The sequence below is a fragment of the Hemitrygon akajei genome, chromosome 2 (assembly GCF_048418815.1).
Source record: "Hemitrygon akajei chromosome 2, sHemAka1.3, whole genome shotgun sequence".
In the NCBI taxonomy this organism is placed as follows: Eukaryota; Metazoa; Chordata; class Chondrichthyes; order Myliobatiformes; family Dasyatidae; genus Hemitrygon; species Hemitrygon akajei.
The window spans coordinates 2,765,566-2,790,243 of NC_133125.1; the positions used below are offsets into that span (position 1 = coordinate 2,765,566).

General features: G+C 39.5%; 1 protein-coding gene across 3 annotated transcripts in view; it reads left to right on the forward strand.

Annotated features, from left to right (window-relative positions):
* The window catches only part of mctp1a (multiple C2 domains, transmembrane 1a), a 553,815-nt gene that overhangs the window by 485,060 nt on the left and 44,077 nt on the right, over positions 1–24,678 (forward strand). For all 3 annotated transcript variants that reach the window (XM_073066356.1, XM_073066347.1, XM_073066365.1), the window contains 2 exons: positions 16,496–16,605; positions 21,818–21,927. In XM_073066356.1, the coding sequence (XP_072922457.1) occupies positions 16,496–16,605; positions 21,818–21,927 (220 nt within the window). The remainder of the gene's footprint in view (positions 1–16,495; positions 16,606–21,817; positions 21,928–24,678) is intronic.

Below are 24,678 nucleotides of genomic sequence, written 5' to 3' on the forward strand. Positions count from 1 at the left end.
AAAAGTTCCTCATGTGTTAACCCTTTCAATCTCAGGATCATTCTGATGAACCTCCTCTGGATCCTCTCTAAAAACTTTACAAAGCAAGGTTCTGATACAACACTTGTGTATTGTGCCAGAAATTATTGTTTGGTCAACCTGATGGAACCCAACAGCCCTCACCAGCAGTGGAACCTACCGTAGTCTATCTAAAGGAGTGCTCCAGCTTTCATCCCAGTGAGAGTCACCTTTTGATAGTAATTGTGTTAGAAAGTGCAGAATTACATCTTTAACTTGTTCAAAAGCTGACTGCAAAAGTTAACAACCACTTTTTAATTGCTTTGGAAATTTTAGTTTAGGCTGAGAAATCAGTGGATTACCAAACATTTTTATAACGCTTGAATCATAATGAAATAGTTTGAAGGATCTGAAAATGCAAAGGAAAACATCTTTTTTACATAAAGTGTGGGTTTATAATCTCGAAGTCATTGCCTATAAGAGGTTGTGTGTGTACCTTAGAATAGCAGTTAGCACATTGCTTTACCACACCAGAGATCATTGGGGTTCAATGCCCAATGCTGCTTGTAAAAAGTTTGTACATTCTACCTCTTATCGGTTTTCTCCAGGTGCTCTGGTCTCTTTCCACTTTCCAAAGATGTATAGTTAGGGTTAGTAAGCTGTGGGTCTGCTCTTTGCTGCCGAACACATGGTGGCCCTGCAGGCTGCCCCTGCATGATCCACTCTGATTTGATTAGAAAGGAAAACCATACATTTCACTATTTCAATGTTTCAGTGCTTCAATATACGTATGACAAATAAAGCTAATCTCTTTTTAAAAATCTCTTTAATCTCTTCAGTAAAGTTAATCTCATGCAAGCAGAGGCAATTAGGGCTTTCAAAAGGGAATGGATAGGGGCAGGGGAAAACGCTTGTGGATGTTATGTCCAACAGAAATGAGCAAGGACTGGGACAGTAATGACCTCTTTACAAAAGCAATCGGCCAAATGATCATTTACACTATTCTGTTCTTTCAGCATGCTTGTGTGAACTTCAGTCATAACACACACCAGAGTTTTCAACACTGAAACATACCTATTGGAAACATTACAGTAGATGAATTGGAATATTTTGTAAAAAAACCTTTTAAAATCTGTAATGGTAGTATTTAAACATATTGCTAAAGTAATGTTGGAACCTTCAAAAATGCACGTGATAATGTGAAGACGCATGCAGTTACTAACTAGCTGACAATTTTTGTCTTATTCATGTATTTGCAAAGGCCGAACCATGTGGGCCACTGTGATTTAAAATACTGAAGTGAGATAACTAATGGTGTTACTAATTAAGGTGTGAATTTATCTTCATTTGATTTGAGTTTCCAGATTGTGTGCTAAAGTGCAAATAGCTTCTTTCTTTCATGAGGATGGGGGTGCTTGGTAATGCAAGTATGCACTTGCCCATCAGTGGCAAACCAGCTAATTGGATGTCGCTACAGATTCTCTTTCTCACAGTGATTAAACAAGTGGTGATTACTTTCACCATTTTGTGAATTTAGTCTGTTAACCAACCTGTGATAAACTTCAACTTTCTTGAATGTGAGAGAGAATATGTGATTTAATTTAGTTTGCGGTCGACCAGCTAATAAATGAGGAAAAGGGCTGTTAAAATACCTCGCACAAGTTAAGTGATTTTTTGCATTATGCTTCTTTGCTGCTCACTTAACTACCTCCCCTCACCTCCATCAATAAAATTAGCATTAATGGCTAGCATATTTTGTAAAGAAATGTGCTATTGCACAGCTGCCTTTTGAAAGGATTGACAGACAATATATTTAATTGCTTGAAAGGTGCTATTATACCATCCATATAGAATAAGTGAAAAAAATGTTATTTGTTAAGTGTGTACACAAGACAGTTTTTTTATCATGGAACATCTGTCCATTTACACTTACTATTTAACAAAGTGGTAATGCATAATTGAGCAAGGTTAGGTTCTCCGCAAGGTTGACAGGAAATAGTGTATTTCTTATATTGAAGAGTGTTTCTAGGTACATTACATCAGGGGACTTAAACGTATTAAACCTTGTTGCATAAAGCCTGTGGTCTACATTTAAATGCTGCATTTTCTGAAACTGATAATATAGTAATACTAATGTTATTAACAATGGTGAGAGGGAATGGTGGCTGCAGTTGTCCAGAGCAGTACTTTATCGCTGTTAAGTGCTTCTTTTGAAAACAAAGCTGATTATGAATTATGGCTGGCCAATGCAGCATATGTTCCAGTACAGTCCAGTAATAAATGCAAATGCCCACAATGCGTTACAAAGCAGCAAATTAGTCGGATGGATCTGATAATAAGTGGAAGGTGAAAAGTTCATGATAGTGCTATGTACCTTAATGTACAGACGGAAATGATCACACTGCTTTCTCTGCATTGATATTTTGGATGTGACGTAACAGAATTGAAGGATATTTAAAATTTAGTATAAATGAATGTGTAATGTATTATGAAGAGTATACTTAAATAATTTTATTTGGTTGATGTAAAGTTTAATGCAGATTTTGGACCACCAGGTATTATCTTCACAATTTGCATCTGATTGAATTCCATTTCGATCATAATGATACAGCATGGGAGACAATCTTAAAGTAAAATTCCATTATGTATCTACTGATTCATACTCTGAGCTAATGGATTGGGGGGGGGGGGGTACATAATTGACTGCCTGTTGGTGAAATTACAGTTTCAGCTAAGAGTGGTGTAGACTTTCAATGAACTGTACCCCACATTTCATTTGAACCTATAATGGGGGGCATCCTAGAGTGGGCAAATCTCAGGAGTGGGCAGCCTCAGGACAGAGGAACATTGAAAGTTCAAAGTAAACCTATAATCAAAGTACATATAAGTCACTGTATACAAGCCTAAGATTCATTTTCTTGCAGGCATACCTAATAACTCCAATAACTGCAATAGAATCAATGAAAGACTGCTCCAGCTGGGTGGATAGCCAGTGCGCAAAAGACGACAAACTGTGCAAATACAAAAAGAAAAAAAAACCATAATAACAAATAAGTAAGAAATAAATATCGAGAACGTGAGATAAAGATGAGTCCATAGGTTATGGGATAACCTAAAGCTTTGACAAACTTCTATAGATGTGTGGTGGAGAATATATTGACTGGCTGCCTCACAGCCTGGTATGAAAACACCATTGCTCTTGAATGGAAAATCCCACAAAACGTCTTGGATATATTCCAGTCCATCACAGGTAAGGTCCTCCGTACCACTGAACACATCTACACAGAATGTTGTCACAAAAAAGCAGGGACCCCCACCACCCAGACCATGCTCTCTTCTCACCACTGCCATCAACATGAAGGTACAGGAGCCTCAAGACCCACACCTCCAGGTTCAGGAACAGTTATTACCCTCAACCATCAGCTTTTCAAAATAAAGGGGATAACTTCACTCAACTTCATTGCCACAGAGTGGAGACTATTTAGTATGCGGTATTTAAAGCGAAAATGGATAACTTTTTAATTAGAGAGTGTGTGAAAGGTTACAGGGTGAAAACAGGAGAATGTGTTTGAGTGGGATAATAACAGTGGAGCAGTCTCAATGACACATGCATGGATTCTGATTGGTTGTCAGAAAACCTGCAATCAATCACATAACTATCACTATCAATATATAAATATCAACATCAATTTAAAAATACATGTAAAAATTCTAGGTATTTCATAAATTAGGCAAATGTTATGGCTTCTGATAGCAATCTGTCATTTCATTCTATAATTAGCCATGGATTGGAATGGAAACTGCACTGGGGCAGACGGGAAGGCTCTAGAACGGTACTCGAAACTGCCCAATGTATCGCTGGCACCAGCTTCCCCACCCTCAAGGACATACAGTCAGAAAGATGCCAAAAAAAGGCCAGTAACATCATAAAGGATCCCACCACCCTGCTCATAGAGTTTGTCCCACTCCCATCAGGGAAGAGGCTACATGACAACCACACCAGGACCACCAGACTCAAAAACAATTACTTTCCCCAAGCAGTAAGGCTGATCAACACCTCCACCCACTAACCCACCCCTCCACACCCCCAACCACCACTACTTTATCATTTCCTGTCAGTCACCTTATGTGTAGACACTCCCATGTTGAGCATCACTTTATGGAATACAATCAATCTGTGTATATAAGCTATCTGATGTATTTATATTTATTGTTTCTTTTTTATTAATTTTTATTATCTTTTGTGGATCTGAAGTAACAATCTTCTGGTTCCCCTTTACACTTGTATACTGGAAATGACATTAAACAATCTTGAATCTTTATGAAGCATGCAGATAATAAGGAGATGAAGTGGAAGAATTAGAAAGACAAATGTCTCAAAACTGGATTTCACTCTTCATTGGAGTGCTAAATATGTGCTGAGTGTAGGACTAACACCCAATCTGTTAGCTCACAAAACAGTCATGAAATTTGTCAAAAATATGTTTGAAACAGTGCCAGAACGGTTTACACCCAGAATTGTGTGCTGAAACAGGACATGTGTAAGCCCCAATGAGACTACACTCAATTTAGCACAGCTGGAGAGATTTAGCTATTCATCAATGACAAAGAAAACCAGCCCCTAAAGTGATGTTCCTCAAGTGGAAATCGAGAATGCCAACTGTGCCTGCCATGGAAAAGAAAGAGAGTACAGGACAGAGGGGGACATCAGGTTCATTGAACAGAGAACATTACAAGCACTTCAGCTGACCTTTTAACCTTTTCTAAGATCAATCTATCTCTTCCCTCCTACATGGCCCTCCATTTTTCTATCATCCATGTGCGTAAGAATCTCTTAAATGTACCTGCCTCTACCACCACACACATTCCGCACATCCAACTCTCTCTACATAAGAAAACCTACCTCTGACAACTCCCCCATACTTTGCTCTAATCACTATAAAATTATGCCCCTCGTATTAGCCATTTCCACACTAGGTAAAAGTCTCTGGCTGTCTACTCAATGTAGGCCTCTTTTCATCTTATACACCTCTATGAAGTCACTTCTCATCCTTCTTCACTCCAGGGAGAAAAGCCCAAGCTTGCTTAGCCTCAAGGCATGATCCCTAATCTAGACAGCATCCTGGTAAATCTCCTTTGCACCCTCTCTAAAGCTTCCACATTCTGCCTATAGTGACAGGATCAGAGAAAATGTATATATACAGTATTTCCATATTACACTCACAACATAATTGTCTTTTGTATACCCTGACAAACAGTGTAGCAAGCCACCTAAAAAAGTTACAGCAGGTGGACCAACTTTGCAATGAACTCTGTGGCTCCTGGCAGAGCACTGTGGAAGTACCTTCATATAAAAGACCAGTGTATTTTAAGAAGGTCATCCACCACCATTTTCTCAAGGGCAATAAGGGAATGGCGATAAATGTTGGTTTTCACAGCAAAGTTCACACATTGTAAAGCAATGTTAAGCCTTTGTAGCCCACATATAGCAGCTCAAAGTTCATAGTTCAAAGTAAATTAATTATAAAAGTACATATATATCACCATATACAACCCCGATTCATTTTGTCTAGGCATTCACAGTAAATACCACAAACACAATAGAAGACCACAACCAACAGGTCAGACAAACAACCAGTGCGCAAAAGACCACAAATTGCAAATACAAAAAAATTAATAAATAAGCTATAAATATTGAAAACATGAGATGAAGAGTACATAGACTGTGGAAACAGTTCAGTGAAGGGGTAAGTGAGGTTATCCCTGGTTCAAGAGCCTAATGGTTGAGGGGTAACAACTTTTCTGAACCTGGTGATGTGGGTCTGATGCTCCAGTACTGTCTTCCTGATGGCAACTGTGAGAAGATCGCATGAAGGGAGGATGAGGCATCAGTGACTGACAGGGAAAGTCAAAGATACCATAAAATCAAAAGAGAGGGTGTATAATATAGCAAAATTTAGTGGTGAGTTACAGGATTTTGGAGCTTTTAAAAATCAACAGAAGGCAACTAAAAAGCCATAAAGAGGGAAATGATGAAATATGAAGGTAAGCTAGCCAATGATATAACTGAGGATATAAGAAGTTTTTTCAGAAGAGTAAGAGACAAGAGTGGATATCAGACCACTAGAACATGACCCTACAGAGGTAGTAATAGGGAACAAAGAATTGGAAGATGAGCTGAATAAGTATTTTGCATCAGTCTTCACTGTGGAAGACACTAGCAGTATGGTGGAAGTTCCAAATGTCAGGGGGCATAAAGTGTGTGAAGTTACCATAACTAGAGATAAGGTTCTTGGGAAACGGAAAGGTCTGAAGGTAGATAAATCACCTGGATCAGATGGACCACACCCTAGGGTTCTGAAAGAAGAAGCTGGAGAGATTGTGGAGGAATTAGTGATGATCTTCCAAGAATCACTAGATTCTGGAATGGTTCTGGAAGACTGGAAAATTACAAATGACATTCCACTCTTCAAGAAGGGAGAGAGGCAGAAGAAAGGATACCGGTTAGTCTGACCTCAGTGGTTAGGAAGATCTTGGGGTCGATTGTTAAGGATGTGGTTTTAAAGTTCTTGGAGGACATGATAAAATAGGCCGTAGTCAGCATAGTTTCCTGAAGGGAAAATTTTACCTGACAAATATGTTGAGATTCTTTGAGGAAATAACATCAGGATAAACAAACGGGAATCAATGGATGTTATTGGATTTTCAGAAGGACTTTGACAAGGTGCCACACATGAGGCTGTTTAACAAGATAAGAGCCCATGGTTTTACAGGAAAGATACCTGCATGGAAAGAGCTTTGGCTCACCAGCAGGAGGCAAAGATTCAGAATAAAGGGGCCTTTCCTGGTTGGCTGCTGGTGACTAGTCGTGTTCCATAGGTGTCACTGTTGGGACCGCTTCTTTTCGCAATATATGGCAATGATTTGGATGACAAATTTATGGCTTTGTGGCCAAGTTTGTGAATGATACAAAGATAGGTGGAGAGGCAAGTTGTGTTGAGGAAGCAAGGAGTCTGCTAAAGGACTTATACAGATGGGGAGAATGGGAAAAGAAGAGGCTGATGGAATACAGTTTAGCGAAGTGTATGGTCATGCACTTTGATAGAAGGAATAAATGCATAGACTATTTTCTAAAGGAGGAGAAAATTCAAAAATGTGGACATGTGGTCGATGTTTAAGGATCTCTTGCAGGATGTTAGGGATAAATTTGTCCCGGTGAGGAAGATAAAGAATGGTAGGGTGAAGGAACCATGGGTGACAAGTGAGGTGGAAAATCTAGTCAGGCGGAAGAAGGCAGCATACATGAGGTTTAGGAAGCAAGGATCAGATGGGTCTATTGAGGAATATAGGGTAGCAAGAAAGGAGCTTAAGAAGGGGCTGAGAAGAGCAAGAAGGGGGCATGAGAAGGCCTTGGTGAGTAGGGTAAAGGAAATCCCCAAGGCATTCTTCAATTATGTGAAGAACAAAAGGATGACAGGAGTGAAGGTAGGACTGATTAGAGATAAAAGTGGGAAGATGTGCCTGGAGGCTGTGGAAGTGAGCGAGGTCCTCAATGAATACTTCTCTTCGGTATTCACCACTGAGAGGGAACTTGATGACGGTGAGGACAATATGAGTGAGGTTGAAGTTCTGGAGCATGTTGATATTAAGGGAGAGGAGGTGTTGGAGCTGTTAAAATACATTAGGATGGATAAGTCCCCGGGGCCTGATGGAATATTCCCCAGGCTGCTCCACGAGGCAAGGGAAGGGATTGCTGAACCTCTGGCTAGGATCTTTATGTCCTCGTTGTCCACGGGAATGGTACCGGAGGATTGGAGGGAGGCGAATGTTGTCCTCTTGTTCGACAAAGGTAGTAGGGATAGTCCAGGTAATTATAGAACGGTGAGCCTTACATCTGTGGTGGGAAGCTGTTGGAAAAGATTCTTAGAGATAGGATCTATGGGCATTTAGAGAATCATGGTCTGATCAGGGACAGTCAGCATGGCTTTGTGAAGGGCAGATCGTGCCTACCAAGCCTGATAGAGTTCTTTGAGGAGGTGACCAGGCATATAGATGAGGGTAGTGCAGTGGATGTGATCTACATGGATTTTAGTAAGGCATTTGACAAGGTTCCACACGGTAGGCTTATTCAGAAAGTTAGAAGGCATGGGATCCAGGGAAGTTTGGCCAGGTGGATTCAGAATTGGCTTGCCTGCAGAAGGCAGAGGGTCATAGTGGAGGGAGTACATTCAGATTGGAGGGTTGTGACTAGTGGTGTCCCACAAGGATCTGTTCTGGGACTTTTATTTTTTGTGATTTTTATTAACCACCTGGATGTGGGGGTAGAAGGGTGGGTTGGCAAGTTTGTAGACGACACAAAAGTTGGTGGTGTTGTAGATAGTGTAGAGGATTGTTGAAGATTGCAGAGAGACATTGATAGGATGCAGAAGTGGGCTGAGAAGTGGCAGATGGAGTTCAACCCGGAGAAGTGTGAGGTGGTACACTTTGGAAGGACAAACTCCAAGGCAGAGTACAAAGTAAATGGCAGGATACTTGGTAGTGTGAAGGAGCAGAGAGATCTGGGGGTACATGTCCACAGATCCCTGAAAGTTGCCCACAGGTAGATAGGGTAGTTAAGAAAGCTTATGGGGTGTTAGCTTTCATAAGTCGAGGGTTAGAGTTTAAGAGACGCGATGTAATGATGCAGCTCTATAAAACACTAGTTAGGTCACACTTGGAGTACTGTGTCCAGTTCTGGTCACCTCACTATAGGAAGGATGTGGAAGCATTGGAAAGGGTACAGAGGAGATTTACCAGGATGCTGCCTGGTTTAGAGAGTATGGATTATGATCAGAGATTAAGGGAGCTAGGGCTTTACTCTTTGGAGAGAAGGAGGATGAGAGGAGACATGATAGATGTGTACAAGATATTAAGAGGAATAGACAGAGTGGACAGCCAGCGCCTCTTCCCCAGGGCACCACTGCTCAGTACAAGAGGACATGGCTTTAAGGTAAGGGGAGGGAAGTTCAAGGGGGCTATTAGAGGAAGGTTTTTCACTCAGAGAGTGGTTGGTATGTGGAATGCACTGCCTGATTCAGTGGTGGAGGCAGATACACTAGTGAAGTTTAAGAGACCACTAGATAGGTATATGGAGGAATTTAATGTGGGGGGTTATATGGGAGGCAGGGTTTGAGGGTGGGCACAACATTGTGGGCCAAAGGGCCTGTAATGTGCTGTACTATTCTATGTTCTATATCAGCGGTGCAAAGCAACTTGGACAGGGGCCCTATGGTTAAGTTGCAGATTGAGTCAGTGGGAAGGAAGTCAAATACAATGTTAGCATTCACTTTGAATGGACTAGAGTATAAAAGCGAGGATGTAATGTTGAAGCTTTACAAAGTACTGGTGATCCTCATTTGGAGTATCATGAGCAGTTTTGGGCCCCTTATCTAAGAAAGGATGTGCTGTCAATGGAGAGAGTTAGAAGAGGTTTACAAAAATGATTCGTTATCGTAAGACTGAGTGCCCTATTACATGAGGAACATTTGATGGCTCTGGGCTTGTACTTACTGTGATTCAGAAGAATGAGGGAGTTCTCATTGAAACCTATTGGATGTTGAAAAGCCTAGATAGAGTGCAATTGGTTGAGGATATTTTCTATGGTGGGGGAGTGTAGGACCAGAGGGCATAGACTCAGGCTAGAGGGATGTCCATTTATAACAGAAATGAGGAGGAGTTTCTTTAGCCGGAGGGTGGTGTATCTGTGGAATTAATTTCCACAGCTCACAGTTGGGTGTATTTAAGATAAGTTCCTGATAAGTCGGGGCATGAAAGGTTACAGGGAAAAGGCAGGAGATTGGGGTTGAAAGGGAAATGGATCAGCCATGATGAAATAGTGGAGCAGACACAATGAGCCAAATAACTTCATTCTGTTCCTATGTCTTATGGTGTAATGCATTTCTAGCAAGATCATTATTAAACATTCATTGGCAAATTTACAGCTCTATTAGTGAACATAAAATATGGATGCAGAGAAGACTTTACCTGCTGCTTGTTCTGACGTATAATAAATCACAAATCTGTTGCTGTTAATATCTCATCTCTAGTTCCTCATTTGCTCCATTTCATTTTTTTGTCCAGATTATATATAATTTTTAATTTATCTTTATAATCTTAAAATAACATCTTAAAAGACTTGACTTTAACAAGGTGATGAATATTCCAGGTCTCTGAGTTTTGAATTATTAAATCAGATTACTTTTTCTTAATGAGTTTTTTTTAAATGAGTAATTTAAGCAGTTGTGAACAGAGCAAGATTTTGCCGGTTTATATACCATAAAATGTGAGTGAAAGAAAATACAGATATGGAAATTGTAGAATTTTTCTGTTTTACAAATACTGTTTTCAGAAACTTTCTGTTGTAGCTACAATTTTTAAAATAAATGCAATTATCCAACCATCTTGCGAGAGAAGAGACTTAAAAGTTGCATTTCAACCTGTATCATTGGGGTCCGCAGTTGTTCAAAGCAGTCTTATCAATTCTATTAGCTAACGCAGCAGCTGGTTGGAGAATAAACAAGCAAAGTTCTTCATTGCCTATGTTATTTTTCCTTAAGCCTTCAACACAGGAAATAGAAAACAGCTAATGGTTAATGGGGCATGTGGAACTGGTTTAAGTAAAGCCGAACTCTGATCCCTTTCACCGCCTCCTCTTTCCTGTACTATTTTGTGCAGAAAATGTCAACAAATTTCTTCAGTCCTTTGCTGAATTTTTGAATAACTTCACACAAACCTAACTCAAAACAGATGCACAAAAGGAAAATGTAGTCTTGTCTTGTACTTCTCATGTACTTATAAAAAGAAACAGCTCCAAGTTCCTAGAGTGTAGCTTCCTATTTATCTTTGAATGTCAGTTTGAAGCTTTTCTCAAAGACATACAAGCATTGATTATGAAAGGTAAAAAATAAGCAACAGAGCTTAGACAAGTTTGCTTTTATATACTTATTTCCCAAGATCAAGTACCGTTTTCCTATAAAAACTGAATGGTGGCTGACAAAGCCAAGACAGGAGCTGCAGCCATTCCACATTAACAGAAAATATTTGAATTATGGGATGGATTTTAATACTTTGATTTGGCCAACATTACAGCAAAATTGATACATATGACAAATGATCTTATAGAGATCAAAGATGTTGAAGCAGTACCAGGAGATGCTTTCTATATTTTCAGTTGAAGTGACATTACTTTTGTAATTTCAATAATTGTCAATATGTAGAAATGCAGCAGGGTAAATTGTTCAGTCAATAATTAATGATGTTAAGTGTACAAGTCACATCATAGGGTGAAGATCCTCTTTTAATGAAACAGCAGAACAGTTTTCAATGGAATTAATCACTCAGTAACAAAATCAAATTCTTTGAAATCAGGCATTTCAAAGCAATGTTTTCATTAGTAAGTCATTAATTATGCAGATCCCCTTTCATCCCTAGAAGAAAACTTTCGGTGTGCATTTGCCTCGAATCTCAATCCCTGTTGGTCATACTAAATGTGCTGTAAGGTAACGTCAGTATCCAGCCTCTAAAATTCATTTTGTTACTTTCAGTGGAATAAAGTTCATAAAGGCAGAGGCTTCACTCTGTAGAACTTTCTCTTCTCCAAACCAGTGATGAACCTCTGGACAGCTGTTTCTTAACCAGTAAATCACCTTGCCTTTCTGTAGTTTTTCTTTCAGTCTAATGATGAAAGGTTCTTCAAACATATTTTACCAAAATACAAACAGAATATTTAAAATACAAACTTAATCTATTGTAATGAAAGACTCAAACTTGTAAAAAAAATATGTAAAACAGAGTAAGTAGGAGTTTGGAGAATTAACTGAAATATGAAAAGGGGTAAAAAAAAATGTAGAGGTCAATTTGCAAATAATTTGGAATAGTTATGCATCTTCGGATCGAGGATTGGAGGAAAGACGAAGGCAGGAATAACAAATTAATTTTTATATTGTAGAATGGTCAGTAGCATATTTCATTCACTAACTGGGACATGGTATTAGCAGAAAAATGTTTAGAAAGAGAGTAGGAATAACAATGCAGTCATACTCTGAGCTGTGATTGTCATTCATTTAAAATAAATATTTTAACATTCGATCACAACAGAACTGATTGGAGTTTTTACTGTTAGCAATGCGTTAATTTTAACCCTTGAGTATGGATGGGATTGGAAGAGGTGGGTGAACATTTGTGCTGGAAAGAAGTCCAGTAGAAATCCCATGCCAATCCAGTTTACTTCTACACTTAGCCTGAACAAATCAAGCTGCATGTAATAATATATCCCAAAGCAGAAGATCAGAAATTTCAATTAACATTCCCTCATGAGTTGGTAAGAGTTTAGTACTTTAACTCCTGGATTTTTCAGGCTTACTGGAATTCACAAATGGAACTAAAGTGAGAGCACAGCCACAATGGATGAAGGCTGTTGATATGGCAGAAAGTCTGGCAAATACTAAAATCTCAGATTTGCTCTCATGAGAGGCTTTGTGAAAGGTCCCTGTGATTCTGGGTGAATTGAAGGAAAGATGCAGAGGCTCCAGCAGGCTAATGGGAACGGCCAAGATCAGGAAATAGAATATCAATGGAAAAATGTGTGAATTCATGTGTTTTTATAGAAAAATATAGAAACTGGAGTATTTTCAAAGAGTGAGAGATTTAAAAGTAGTGGTGATCAAAAGAACACTGTCTCTGAGAAATACAAGTATAATATTGATAGCAGACCTCAGGGGTTAAGTGGTCTTTCTTACTTCTATGTCTTATGTGTTATGCAACCACAATTTCTTTCAAAATAAGTTGATAACATCTGCCTAATTTTAAGCAAACCTTGTGTCTCTATCTTTTATGAATGGCTTTGGGCCACATAGTTAAGAAAGGATGTGCTGACATTGGAGTAGGTCAAGAGGAGATTTATGAGAATTATCTCAGGAATGAAAGGGTTAATGTATGAAGCGCACTTGAAGGTTCTGGGCCTGGATTTTTAGAAGAATGAGGGGATATCTCATTGAAACCCACTGGATATTGAAAGGCTTAGATATAGTGAACGTGGTGAGGATGTTTCCAACAGGATCAGAAGGCAAAGCCTCAGAGTTAAAGGATGCCCTTTAAAACTGAGTTGAGGAGGAAATGCTTTAGCTAGAGAGTGGTAAATCTGTGGAATTCATTACCACAGATGACTGTGAGGCCAAGACATTGGGTATATACTGTATAAAGTTAGGGTTGATAGACTCTTGATTAGTCAGGGTGTTAACGATAATAGGGAGAAAGCAGGAGATTGGGGTCGAGAGGGATAATAAATCAGCCAAGATGGAAAGGTAGAGCAGACTCGATGGGCTGAATGGCCTAATTCTGCTTCTAGTTTTATGGACTATGCTTCTGTTCTGTATGCCCTGTGTGTTGACTATGTTGGGGCAAAAAGGACAAAATAAATTTCGAGAATATGAAGTTCAAATTAGACCAGAAAATTAGAAGCATGGGGTACAAATTCATGGAAATTGTATTTAAAACAGATATTGCTAGAAATATTTGCTCAAAGAAATATCTTGAAAAATTTGCATGGTGAGATAAAAAGCATTAAGCACAATTGATAACGGAATTTGTGGATCTTAGAGACAGAGGCTTTGATAAACGGAATGCATTTCTGATCCTATACTTTTCCTGTGGTTTAGATTGCACCTTTTAACACCACATTCATTACATTTTCAAACAGCAGTCTGTTTTTCATGAAAAATGGAGATTAGTAAGGGCACAGGGTTAAGAACCTTGAAATTTTAATAGCTTTTTACTGTGCTTAACCTACCAAAAACAATCGTTTGAAGACACTACCAGGCTTTGCACTTAGACAGTAGGGAGGGTAATAATTCAAATGACCAGTAATCTGTGTTCACATTTTTCTGTGGAATTAAGTTTTATAAGAATTTCACACATAATGAGTTTAACAAATGTTTTTACTATTTGCTCTCACGGTAGCATTAGCAGTTAGCACAACGCCTTACAGCACTGGCTGTAAGATTAGGGTTCACTTCCCATTGCTGTCTATAAGAAGTTTGTACATTTTTCCTGTGACTGTGTGGGTTTCCTCCCACATTCCAAATGCATACAGGGTAGAGTTAATAAGTTGTGGGCATACAATATTGTTGCAAGAACTGTGGCAACATTTGTGGGCTGCCCAGCACAATCCTTGCTGATTTGAGTTGCTGCAAATGAGGCAAAAACTGTATGTACTATATACAGTACTGTGCAAAAGTCTTAGGTACATCTATATAGTTAGGGTGCATAAGACTTTTGCTCTATACTGTAGTTGTCAATGTGGAGCAGAGAGCAAGTTTATAAATCTAATGAGAGCAAAGGATATTGGGAATGGTGAGGATGGAACGTCGTGGGAAAGGTGTGGGCCATGTGGCAGAGAAGGAGTGCCAGGGATGGGGAAGTGGGGGTTTTGTGGGTGCAGTTACACCCAGCTCTGAGATACCAGACAAGTTCATCTGATTCCAAATGGTTTATTGATCATCACAGAAATGTCTCTCCAGTGCTTCCTGCTTCTTCCTCTCTCCCATCCCCCTTTCCCAACTGTGATTCTCCTCTCCCTGCCCCTTGTCACTCTCAGTCCACAATAGAGACTCATATTAGAATCAGGTTTATCATCACTCACATATGTCATTAAATTTCTTTTTCCAGCAGGGGGAGAACAGTACAATACATAAAACTACTACAGTACTTTGCAAAAGTCTTAGCTCTATATATGTGCCTAAATCATAGGAAAATCGGCAGATGCTGGAAATCCAAAGCAACACACACAAAATGTTGGAGGAACTCAAGAGTTGACATTTGGGGTGAAACCCTCCATCAGATCTTGGCCCGAAACATTGAATAGTTACTCTTTTTCATAGGTGCTGCCTGACCTGCTGAGTTCCTCCAGAGTTCTGTGTGTATTGCTTTATATATGCCTATAACTTTTGCACAATACCATACATGTGACCTATCAAGTAAATCTTTCTCTTTATAATGCTTATCAATAAGAATAGGCAAGATTAATACTATCACATCACTTTGACCAGTTCAGATATATTAAGATGCTTTACTTTTCAGCCTGTCCTTGCAGTGATTCTGTACTGTGGGGTGATAAGTTTCAGTTTGCTTCTCATTGCAAAGAGCTAATGCATTTACCGAGGTTTTTCCTCAACTTGTTATGATCACTAAGGTCAACCAAAGGTTTGCGTAACCATTTGCAGCAGAAGAGGATGAGAAGTGACTTGTTAGAGATGTATAAGATGACAGAGTCATAGATAGATTGGACAGCCAGCGTCTTTTTCCAAGGGTAGCAATTACTAGCATGAGGGGGCATAATTTTAAGGTGATTGGAGGAAAATATAGTTGGTGATGTCAGAGGTAGGTTCTTACAGAGTGGTGGATGTGTAGAGCGATCTGCCAGGGCTGTAGAAGCAGATACATTACGGAGAATTAAGAGACTCTTAGACAGGTACATAGATGAAAGAAAAATGGAGGGTTATGCGGGCTGGAAGCATTTGATTGATCTTGAAGTAGGTTAAGAAGTTGGCACGATACCGTGGGCCAAAGGGCCTGTACTGTGCTCTACTGTTCTATGTTGTATGATCTCTTGTGATGTAACCATTTCTAATTCCTTCCTAACAACCCTGTGAAATAAATTGAGGCACACTGAAAAAATTTGCTTGTGATCCTGAAACACAAGTGAACCAAAAGTGTTGTAGTCTTGCATGCTCTGTGAAAATCAAAGGTCTATGAAATCTGAGAGGCATGTATATTTTCCTAGTTTAATCAGGTTTGTAACTAGCCAAAGAGTTATAATAGTCACAATGCTATAATAAACATCAAGAGTCAAAAACATTTGAATCAGGAGCTGTTAACCCAAAGAGTTTACAGTTGACTTAAAGAATTGTTCCCAGTGCAGGAGCCATGTATCTATTTTCTGTCTGTCTGTATTGTATTTTGTGGCATGTTTATTATGGGTAATTTGTCATATGGGTTGGACCGTGGTAGTTATGTATTCTCTCTTTGTCAGTTAGTCTAGTTAATTAGAGGCAACTGGGGAATGATATTTTTTGTTGACCGCTTATTTTGGTAATTATGCTTATTTATGATCTTTGCTAAATTATGCTAATTTGAAAGTTAATTACTCTTATTTCACTATATCACTAATTTAGGTTTGTTAATTTTTTATCACTATAAGATTGTTCATCTTTGCTGGATCTGTAATAAAGGATCGAACATACATTTTTCGATTTGGAGCTCAGTTATTTGGAAGTGCATCAGACAGCATTGAATCCCATACACAAATATCTCAGTGGTTTTGGTTTGTTTTCAAGTAACAGCTACAGACTGCATTTATTTCCTCACATGACAAAAATTAAAATGGAAACAAGGTTTATACTGTCAAATTTTCACCGTGTAAATATAGCAAAGAGCAAAAATGTTGTTTGTTCTTTACTCTCAGGAATCGGAAAGGAAAACTTTGATGGACAAGTTGTTTGCTATCCAAGAAGTGTGTATGGCTGTGCAAAACGGCCTGGATAAGGCTGCCTGCTTTTATGAAAGGATAAAGAAGTGAGTGATGCCACATTATATTTGTCTGTTTTTGTGATGGACCTTGCATTCATTTCAAGCTAGGTGTGAAATGCTATCTTTTTATTTGTCAGGGAGCTCCAGTCCAAAGTGATGAATGATCTGAACCTGTCATTAGTTACCTTTGCACATACTAGTCTTTTCAATGAGAACCCGCTGTACTTGCTGATGTGTAATTAATCTTTTGGATAAATGATTTGTAGCTTTTGAAATAGAAAGTGGAATTTGTCTTTTTAGAGTTAGATGATGTTTTTAATTAACATGTGGGAAAAGACAAAGAACTGTACGATGCTAGTAATTGGATTGTGGCTATGCTGATTACAAAGCATAAATAGTATGGCATTTAATAACTGAGATGATTTTATTTTAGAAAAATAGCATTCTCCTTTATTCTTTTATTTAGTAACACTAAGACCTCTGAATGCAACAAATTTCATGACATATGCTGATGATATTAAAACTGATTCTGATTTTTATGCATAAAATAAATTCATTGATGACATATTTCAGGAGTCATGATGAAGGAGCATAGCACAAAACATCAACTGCTTATTCATTTCATTGATGCTGCCTGACCTGCGGAGTTTGTGTGTGTTGCTCTGGATTTCCACCATCTGCAGAATCTCTTGAGTTTATATTTCTAATATTTCCTCATCCATCTATTTTAAATGAATAGAATATTATATGAGAAATAAATAATGGAGGTGATTATTAAAGACATTTGTACATAGATAATGATAGCGTAATAAGTTTCAAAAATACATCATGCCAAATTTTACAGAAAATATATCATTTAAACTTTAATGTGTACATTTCCCAACAACTATGGCAAAGGAGAAACACTATATTAACAATCAACCTCCACAGGTTCCTCAGTACGGTATGCTCGCTTGTTGCAAGATTAATAAAATAGTATCCCAGCCTGAGCCTCCTTGTGATTTTCATGGAGTTAGTGTTTTTGCACATTAATTATCCATTATTAACACACCACACCAGGTAATGTAACTATATAAATATTTATTTAATGATATAATTATTAATGCCTAAGTACTATTTCCTTGCCCAGAATGTAAACAGTTATAAGTGTGAATTCTTGTTCATTCAGATCATGAATTCTTCTTAGAGATAAAGAGATTAAAGATTATCTTTATTTGTCAGATGTACACTGTAATGTGAAAATATGGAGTGAAATTTGTCTTGTGCATTGACACAAGCTGGACAGCTTGCATTCTGGAAGCTGTAGATTTTTCTCAATGTTATAGGAATCATGGGATATGTAGTAAACACAAAGTACACTGCAGATGCTGGGGTCAAAGCAACACATACAACACGCTGGAGGAACTCAGCAGGTCGGGCAGCATCCGTGGAAACGAGCAGTCAACGTTTTGGACCAAGACCCTTCGTCAGGACTGAAGAGGGAGGGGGCAGGGGCCCTATAAAGGTGGGGGGAGGGTGGGAAGGAGAAGGCTGGTAGGTGCCAGGTGAGAAACCAGTAAGGGGAAAGATCAAGGGATGGGGGATGGGAAGCAGAGAGGGGATAGGCAGGAAAGGTGAAGAAGGAATGTAAGGGGAAAGCGCTATGGGTAGTAGAAGAAGGCAGAATCATGAGAGAGGTGATAGGCAGCTGGAGGAGGAGGCAGAGTGAAACAGGGATGGGGAAGGGAGAGGGAGGGAATTACCGGAAGTTGGAAAATCCAATGTTCATGTCAAGGGGCTGGAGACTACTCAGACAGTACATGAGGTGTTGCTCCTCCAACCTGAGTTTGGCTTCATCATGGCAGTAGGGGAGGCCATGTATGGACATATCCGAATGGGAATGTGAAGCAGAGTTGAAGTGGGTGGCAACCAGAAGATCCTGTCTGTTGTGGTGGACGGAGCGTAGGTGCTTGACGAAGCAGTCCCCCAATCTACATTGGGTCTCACCGATGTAGAGGAGGCCGCACCGGGAGCACCGGATGCAATAGATTACCCCAACAGACTCACAAGTGAAGTGTTGCCTCACCTGGAAGGACTGTTTGGGGCCCAGAATGGTGGTAAGAGAGGAGGTGTAGGGACAGGTGTAGCACTTATGCTTTCAGAATAAGTGCCAGGTGTGAGATTTGTGGGGAGGGACGTGTGGACCAGGCAGTCGCAGAGGGAACAATCCCTGTGGAAAGCAGAGAGGGGTAGAGAGGGAAAGATGTGCTTAGTGGTGGGGTCCTGTTGAAGGTGGCGGAAGTTGCAGAGGATAATATGCTGGATCCAGAGGCTGGTGGGGTGGTAGGTGAGGACAAGGGGAACACGGTCCCTGTTGTGGTGACGGGAGGGTGGGGTGAGGTCCGAAGTGTGGGAAATGGAGGAGATGCGGGTGAGAGCAACATTGATCACGGCAGAAGGGAAACCACGATCCTTAAAGAAAGAGGACATTTGAGATGTCCTGGAACGGAAAGCCTCATCCTGGGAGCAGATGTGGCGGAGACGGAGGAACTGCGAATAAGGAATAACATTTTTGCATTTGGCAGGGTGGGAAGAGGTATAGTTGAGGTAGTTATGAGAGTCAGTGGGTTTATAGAAGATGTCAGTGGACAGTCTGTCTCCAGAGATGGAGACCAAGAGATCGAGAAAGAGGAGAGATCGAGAAAGGGATTTGTAGTTCTTGCTGAAAGCGGTGTTGAGGTAGAAGATCAACTATGATCTTGGTGAAACGGATATGAGGGATTAAATAATCTACCCCCACTTGTATTTCCCATTCTCCAATAACTATACAATCCCTATTTCCTATTCTCCAATAAATATACATTTCCTATTTCTAATGCTCTGATAACTATATTGAACTGAACTGAACTAAACTAAACTGAATATGCCTAGGTTCTTTCAATGACTTTGTGGTTTGGTGTTTTATATTCTGTATTTTTTTCCACTCGTCTTTTTGCTATTTGCGCAATTTGATTTATTTTTTTTGCATGTGGTTAGAGTTGATGTTCTTCTTGGAACAAATTCCATGGTGTTTCTTTGATTCATGGCTGTATGTAGAGAAGATGAATCTCAAGGTTGTACACTATCTATAGACTTTTATAATAAATGTACTTTGAATCTTTATATATTTCTGTTTCACTTTTATTTTGACTTAGTAATTGTTGTCTTTCCTCTTTCTTTTTCTCAATCTGAAATAACATTGAATTCTCCATTTCAATTTCACACCTTGTCTTTCAGTTCTAATTTATTTTAAAACTTTAATCTCTCTGGTTTAAAATTTTGTATTATTTAAATTGTTGTTCACCCTCAGCCATGTCCCATGCATATCATCCCAAAGCATATCCCATTGCATATGTTATCAAGTTGCACTTTCAGAAATTTTCTGTGGATTATTTTTAACCCAAGATGAGCATGAACAGTTCTTAATAAGTGAGCTGGTCAAGAGGTGTTCTGGTCCATTTGAAATCTGGCTCATTTTTTAGATGGTCAGCATGCACACTGTTAGAAAACATTTCATAAAACGTAGCAATTTTACCTAAGACATCAGTCACAGGGCCAGGAGTTGACTCTCAGCCACCCAAATCTGTCCAGCCATTCAGTGTGTTTGGGGTGCAATGGTAGTGTAGTGGTTAGCGCAACAGCATGCCATCATGGGGTGCCGGAGTTCTGAGTTCAATTCCCACTGCTGCCTGTAAGGAATTTATACATTCTCCCCGTGACCACGTGGATCCTCCAGGTGCTCAGGTTTAGTAGGTTAATTGGTCACAGTAATTTGTCCTCTGATTAGGTGGGGGTTAAATCGGTGTGTTGTTGGTGGCATTCTCTTTGGCCTGGAAGGGCCTGTTCTGCACAGTATCTCTAAATAAAATAAATAAAATCAGAGCTGATCTGCCTCAGGCCACATCTCTTATTCTCTTCCAATTCAATTCCTTGCTGTTTCAAAAATTTACTGTACCAATTCCTTTTCAAGTACTCCCGATTATCTGGCCTCCACAACCCTACGAGGTAGAGAATTTCAAAGATTCACCACTCTCTACAGGAAGAAATTCCCATGCATCTCACTTTCAAATAACCATTCCATAATCTTTTAACTTTATCCTCTTGTTTAATATTCTACAGGAACCATTTACCTACTTCTTCTTCCTGAAGATTTAGAACAGAACATTACAGCATAGTACAGGCCATTCAGCCCACAATGCTGTGCTGATCTCCTTCCTGAGGATTTAGATCAGGGTTCCAATATTTTTTATGCCATGGATCCCTACCATTAACTGAGGGGTTCGTGGACCACAGGCTAGGAACCCCTGATTTAGGACATAGACTATTGCAGCACAGTACAGGCTATTCAGCCCACAAAGTTGTACTGACTTTTTAACCCTTCCTTCCCACATAGTCCTCCATTTTTCTTTCAGCCACGAGTCTCTTAAATGTCCACAAGTTTAAACTTGCAGCTTATTAACTTGCAAATTAAATTTGTTTCCACAAGACCACTTCTTATTTTTATAAACACCAGAGAATACAGATTAATTCTTTTAACCATTGTGATACCCTCTCTCAGGAATTATTCCAGCAAATTTCTTTGGTACTGCCTCCAGTGCAAGTATAGTAGATTCCAGTTAATAGAGACACATTGGGAGCAGTACATTTTGCCCAACTAGCTGAAATGTCATAGAAATAGTTAAAAAGCTAAAAAAAAAAGACAAACTGAGTAACCAAGTATGTATTTAAATGAAATACAGAACAAATTATAACATTACCAAATCTACTACAGTACTATAAAACTACGTGTTTTCATTGATAACTAATCATTATCAATGTAGGAATTCATCCCGTGTACACTGTCATATCTTTGATTGACTGTAAATGAACAAAATCAGTGCTGACACCTAATGCAGAAATTGACTGTTTTCATGCAACGTTATTGACGATTGCATCCTCCAAATCTTCATTTTCATTGCAACATTCCAGCTATTTTCTCAATTAGTTTTTATTCTTTAAGAGTTGCCCCAAATAAGCAGCTGCCCCAAATAATCGACAGCCCAATTAACCAGAATCCTTTGTATATCTTTTCTTAAATAAAGGGACTAAAGCGGCACATTGAATTGCAGGTGTGGTCTCATCAATACTCTGCTTGATATTAAAAAAGTGTTTTTAATTCTCATGCCATGATTTTAGTATTGTCCTGTTTAACTGTGGTGACTCATTGCATGTAATCAAATATTTCTCATTTCTGTTCAAGTACCTTCAACTGGACAGTCCCATTCCTGAGCTGGCTGGCTGTTTTCATCCTGACTGTTGGCACAATAGTCCTTTGTTTTGTTCCTCTCAGATACATTCTTCTTGTCTGGGGTAGGTCTAACTTTCTTCACTTTGTTTTACACATTTCATCAATATACTCATTGCCATTTTTGTTTGCTAGTGATTGTTTAGAGTTGCCTATTACCTCTGGTAGTGTGCAGCAACTCCCTATATCCGCAAATAGAAGAAGTAATTATGTGGTTGCTTGTCCTTTAAACTATTTACTTAATGTAAAGTGTACTAATATGCTTATATTGTAGGAACCTGATGAAGTTATGTCATTAATGAATTATCTTTCCCACCCACCTGACTACACCTATCACCTTTTAGCTATCTTTCTTTCCCTCCCACCAAACCTTTTTATTCTGGCATCTTCCCCTTTCTGTTCGAGTCCTGATGAAGGGTCTTGGCCCGAAATGTCGACTCTTTATTCCTCTCCATAGGTGCTGCCAGACCTGCTGAATCTGTAGGGTAATGTAATTGGTGGAATGATACAGAATTCACAGTCAACAACATTCAGTTGAGGTTCGATTTAAGAGGCTGGTCTGATGTGATGATGTAATTACGCAAAGTTGTTTACTGTGCTTGGTGTTCAGGGTTTGGAGTACAATAAATGAATTGCTATGGTTTTCTGAAACATAAAATGTCTCACCTTTACTTACAAAAACCTACAAGTTCCTCCATCATTTTGTGTGGTTTTCAGCAAGGCATTTGATAAGGTACCCCATACAAGACTTATTGAGAAAGTAAGGAGGCATGGGATCCATGGGGACATTGCTTTGTGGATCCAGAACTGGCTTGCCCACAGAAGGCAAAGAGTGTTTGTACACGGATCATATTCTGCATGGAGGTCGGTGACCAGTAGTGTGCTTCAGGAATCTGTTCTGGGACCCTTACTCTTTGTGATTTTTATAAATGACCTGGATGAGGAAGTGGAGGGATAGGTTAGTAAGTTTGCTGGTGATACAAAGGTTGGAGGTGTTGTGGGTAGTGTGGAGGGCTGTCAGAGGTTACAGCGGGACATTGATAGGATACAAAACTGGGCTGAGAAGTGGCAGATGGAGTTCAACCCAGATAAGTGTGAAGTGGTTCATTTTGGTAGGTCAGATATGATGGCAGAATATAGTATTGATGGTTAGACTCTTGGAAGTGTGGAGGATCAGAGGGATCTTGGGGTCCAAGTCCATAGGACACTCAAAGCAGCTGCGCAGGTTGACACTGTGGTTAAGAAGGCATATGGTGTATTGGCCTTCATCAATTGTGGAACTGAATTTAGGAGCCAAGAGATAATGTTGCAGCTATATAGGACCCTGGTCAGACCCCACTTGGAGTACTGTGCTCAGTTCTGGTTGCCTCACTACAGGAAGGATGTGGAAACCATAGAAAGGGTGCAGAGGAGATTTACAAGGATGTTGCCTGGATTGGGGAGCATGCCTTATGAAAACAGGTTAAGTGAACTTGACCTTTTGTCCTTGGAGTGATGGAGGGGTGACCTGATAGTGGTGTATAAGATGATGAAAGGCATTGATTGTGTGGATAGTCAGAGGCTTTTTCCCAGGGCTGAAGTGGCTGCCACAAGATGACACAGGTTTAAGGTGCTGGGGAGTAGGTACAGAGGTAAGTTTTGTACGCAGAGAGTGGTGAGTGCGTGGAATGGGCTGCTGACAATGGTGGTGGAGGTGGATACGATAGGGTCTTTTAAGAGACTTTTGGATAGGTACATGGAGCTTAAAAAATAGAGGGCTATGGGTAAGCCTAGTAATTTCTAAGATAGGGACATGTTCGGCACAACTTTGTGGGCCGAAGAGCCTTTATTGTGCTGTAGGTTTTCTATGTTTCTATGACAATTCAAACAGATAACTCCAGTTTCCAAATCATACATAAATATTTCTCGTAGCTGAACGTTCATGACCTCATGAGCTTTCGGTGTAGTAGTTTCTACTATTTTATTAAGCCATTCAACTTTAAACAAATTTGCAGTTCTTTTGCACTTCACGCCCTTCACTTCTTTTGAATTCGACATAGTGAATCAATATTTTTTTCAATAAAAACTTAGTAAGCTATCTACAGGATTTGAAAGAGATCTTTGTAAACTTTACAATATGAACACTGTTCACCAAAGATGGCTGCCGCTGTGATGCAGCTGTAGAAACCTGAACAGGAAAGGTGAGGTGACGTAAATTAGTGACGTGCATTGTGGTATTTGAAAAACCAACTAATTAGTTAACAGAAACATTTAGCTAAAAGATTAGTTTCAATACGAGTAATTATTAATTACTACATTATTTTAGGTAACTAACCTTTTGTGCACAATTAATTTCCTTTGTGCACTGTTTGAAAAACGTGTGTGCGTGCGCACACGTGCACAGCTTAGAGGGAAGCCATTGGCACTCACCTCCGTGCTGAATGTGGCTCCATGGATATGACCTGTTACCATCAGGCTACTGGACGGACTGCAGGGCGGAACGGGCTACATGGCTGTGGATGTGCATTCAGGCACTTTGCTTTTCATCTTTTGTGGATTGTTTGTTTGCTTTTTTCACTGTTTGCATTTTTTCTTTAGTTTTTGCACAGTGGGTCTGGGTTTGTGAATTCTATTGTGTTTCTTTGTTTTGTGGCTCCCTACAAGGTAATGAATCTCGAAGTGTATGTATTATACATACTATTGATAATAAACGTACTTTGAACTTTGACTGCTTGACTTATCTGTAACGCTGTGGCCTCTTTCTCAGAGGACTGAGGTTTAGGCTACAGTGGAGGACAGGTATAGCTTGAAACTTGATAGATGATGTTGGAATGTGA